The following is a 3,796-nucleotide window of genomic DNA, read 5'->3' as shown; positions in this document are numbered from 1 at the left end:
ATTTTCTCTCTTTGAATCCCATTACTTTGTAAAAATTGTTTTATTTTTATTTTTTTTTTTTTTTTGTTTTTTGTTTTTCTTCTTCAAATGAGCGAATGGTCATCTTAAAAAGATCCACCTTCAAGGAAGGTAGTAAAGTTAGCTGGCTGGGTAAAAATCCCTGCACGTCGCTATCTATGTATATATAGTCAACAACGACAGCTATGAAAGAACATTCAATGCATCAAAGGTATTTTTTTTGTGTTTTTTTTTTTCTTTTTTTCTAAGCATTATAAAATCCTTTCCTGGTACACCTCAGGATAATCCAATGTTTTAATACTTAGGCAACACTGGCTTATAAAGTCCATGGTTGAATATAAGCCTTGAAAAGTTTGTTTCTCTCTCTTTTGTGTGTGTGTGTGTGTGTGTGCGCGCGTGTGTTTTGTTCGTATATATTTATATATATAATTTAATAAATAAGGATGGGAAATTCAGGACTTGTGAGCTTTGTTGGTTTTAAAGGAAACTTGCAACACTCGGTCTCCCAGGCGGTACCCGTTGAGGCTGGCAATGGCCATGGCTGCCTCATCATAGTTGGTCATGGTGACAAAGCCGAATCCCTTGCACTTGTTGGTGTTGAAGTCGCGGATGACCTTGACGTTGTTCACTGCGCCAAAGGGGCCAAAGAGCTGCCAGAGGACACTCTCGTCAGAATCAGGGGACAGGTTGTAGACAAAGATGCACCAGCCCGTTCCTGTGTGACCAGGGATGTTCATTCCCACAAGGCTTGTCATCCCATCAATGGTGATTGGAGAGAACCTGGGGGGACAAGCAGAAGGGGGGACTGGTCCAGACATCAGTCTGACCGTGGATAACACACAGATGCACAGACACAGACACGGGGCAGAGGGCTGAGTGAGTGTTTGCAGGAGAGTCTTCAGGGTTTAAAAACCAAAATGCAAAAACTAATGTCTGTGGCATTTCTTCTGATGGGAACAGCTAGACTGGCTAAGGCATGTAAATGCCAAGAGAAAATCCTAGCTCAACTCCTAAAAACCAGGAAGAACTCTCAGAGCAAGGCTCTGTCACGCTATCACAGTATATGTTCATAGGGTGTCTCACCCTGACCCTCTCCCTCCCTCCCCACAGTAGATAGTGAACTCTTCATAGAAGGGGCCCTACTTCACCCATCCTTTCACTCTATTTCTTTATTCAGTGGAAGCCATACAGGAATCTCACAGACATGACACATAGAAAACACTCAATAACTGTTTATTGATTGAATAGGTGAATAACACTGGTAGAGGTCAATGCTTGGGAAATTTTTTTTTTTAAGGAAGTCTAGGCGATGGCCCTAGAAGTGCTCAAGTCCACCATCTTTGCAGTCCCTTGACTTAACAATCGTTAAAGATCTCTTGACAGTATTGAGGATGGAGATACATGAGAATGAACAGACAAGACTTGTTATTACTCCAAAGGGCAGCTTATGTTTCATTTAGCATTTATTCAAGAGAGTTCCAAAAAAACCCCTGAGCAATAATAATAAAGGTGATCACTCCTTGATGCTATATTATCTGGAATTCATTTCTAAGCGTCACAGGAGTGAGATTTCAAGTGGTTTGCACATTTACATATCTTGAATCACTGTACATTAGAAAAGCAGGAAACTGTTATTTGTCCTATTATGACTACTTTTGTATTAGGCTTCGAAATCTTCTCAGTTTTCACATAATCTTGGAAAGAAAAACAATCCTTCAGATACTATTCATTGTCTGATAAAATATGTATGTGATTCATGATGGATGCATCAGATGAAACAATTAGGTTACCAGTGCCTACAGCAGAAAAAATATTTGTTAACATTTTACTTATACCAAACTTATACGGGTATTTTGATTCTATACACTGACTAGTATTTGCTTGTCATTTGGTTAGTGTTTTTTTTTTTTTCCTGAAGAGAGGGATAGAAGGAGAGGAAGCAAAAACTGGGGAAGAGAATGGATTAAGTGTCATTTAGGACTGTTTTAAAAATAAGCATATATCCATATACACATAGGATTTGAAAGTCCTATGAAAGAATACTCTGTATCTAACTATTTAAATAATTAAATGGCTCCTGAAAATATGCTAAACACAACAACTCAACAGATATTATTTTCGGTATTATTCACTAAGTCAATCTTCCCTCTTACTTAAAAACAAATTAACAGGACAAAACCCAAATCATCATGGTACGAATTCTTAGAAGGGCAAATCCATATGTAATTGTTATTTGCATTATTTCTGAAGACTGTCTTCTCAACTTTCTCTCCTCCAACTAAGTCAACGGACTTCTTTCAGTTCATAGGTAGAGAACAGCTAAATATTATAAAGCCAAAGTCAGGGGCTAGCAAAGAGGTTTCAAGTAGAGCCTCAACTGCAGGTGGTAATGCTACCTGAGCACTTAGGTAGGAAGGACTCTGGATCCAAATCTGGGCTTAGTAGGAAAAGAGAATGCTCTTATCGACTCGTGATGTTAACTATGGGTGGGGAACTGGAGAAGATGGCAGCGTGTGTGCTGTCTTCCCTGACCTCATCTGTATATAAGCATCACTCTCTTCATAGCATCTCACTAAGTCCAAGAGGAGCAAAGGTATGGGACAGAGCTGGGAAAAATGTAAAATGTGGGAACAGGCAAGCCGTGTGCCAGATCCATGGAGGTAATTCACAGTTAATCTCACAGGGGCTGGGATTGCGATTCGAGAGGCTGGTGCCTTGAGAGTGAAATCTGCAATCCAGTTACTTCCTCTACTGTGTGCCAGTTTCCAGAGCAGGATACTGGGCTGGCCAAAAAGTATGTGTGGGCTTTTCCATAAGATGTTATAGAAAAACTCAAGCAAAGTTTTTGGGCAACCCAACACTTACCCTGCACAGCCAAGTGGTGAAAGACTCGCCTCATATGGGGAGAATGATTCAGACTACTCATGACCACACTTTTTCCCTTGACAGTAGGAAGGGGAATTAAAGTGTGCAGCTCTGCAGAGCAGGATGAGAAAGATGCTATGTCCCTGGGAGCTCAATGGGGCTTATCAAAAGTACACGTGGGAATCTCATGGACACAGTGACATACAGCACCCAATTTACAGATTCAGTTTTCAGACTAGGTCTGGAACACTCCTGTGACTACATTTAGAAAGTCCCCCAAACTTTGACTCTGTTTGAACCCTCGATCCCACAAAAAGGTTTTAAATAAAGGAAACAGCAAGTTTAAAACGTACATACACATATAACCAAGGGAGGACTGATAATTACTGCTAAAACCTGTAACAAAAGAAACCTCTGGTTGAGGTGCACACAGATACACTTTATTCTCAAACTGTGCCCTGAAATGAACACTGAGGTGGGGGCAGGAGTCATAAGGTCACCCACGCATTTATTCATGCTTTGGCCAGGGCTGGTAGTCCAAAATCTAATTTTTCCACTGGCAATCATAAGATTGTCAACCATGATAAGCAAAATGTTCTAATTTTGATTCGCTGGAATCTGCCCTCTTAAGTGAATCTTGGCATCGCTAATGCAAAACAGTTGCCTTGCAAGTTTGCAAAATCAGCTGGCAAAGAGTCACAGCCTTCCCTCTTAGGGGAGCTATTCGAGGACCAGATTATCAAGGGCTTGGTAGCTGTGGCACCTGAACCGTAGGAGAAGCCCACCTGCAAATAAAAGAAAAAGTGAAACACACAAACACACTTGTGTGCCCTAAAAGAAACAAAACCAACTGAGGTCTGAAAGTAAAAAAGAATCTGACATGCTGGTGGAAGAAAAAGGAAGAATTAAAAAA

General features: G+C 40.6%; 1 protein-coding gene across 3 annotated transcripts in view; it reads right to left on the bottom strand.

The window, feature by feature from the left end:
• Positions 1-470: 470 nt before the first annotated feature.
• ELAVL4 (ELAV like neuron-specific RNA binding protein 4) overlaps positions 471-3,796 on the bottom strand; it is a 91,251-nt gene continuing 87,925 nt past the window's right edge. For 2 of the 3 annotated variants that reach the window (XM_010834442.1, XM_010834445.1), the window contains one exon: positions 471-798. In XM_010834442.1, the coding sequence (XP_010832744.1) occupies positions 471-798 (328 nt within the window). Of the gene's footprint in view, positions 841-3,796 lie in introns of all 3 variants that reach the window. The other variant, XM_010834444.1, reaches the window with a different exon arrangement.

The sequence above is a fragment of the Bison bison genome, unplaced genomic scaffold (assembly GCF_000754665.1).
Source record: "Bison bison bison isolate TAMUID 2011002044 unplaced genomic scaffold, Bison_UMD1.0 scf7180017864033, whole genome shotgun sequence".
NCBI classification, from domain to species: Eukaryota; Metazoa; Chordata; class Mammalia; order Artiodactyla; family Bovidae; genus Bison; species Bison bison.
This window is presented reverse-complemented; position numbering and strand designations above follow the sequence as displayed.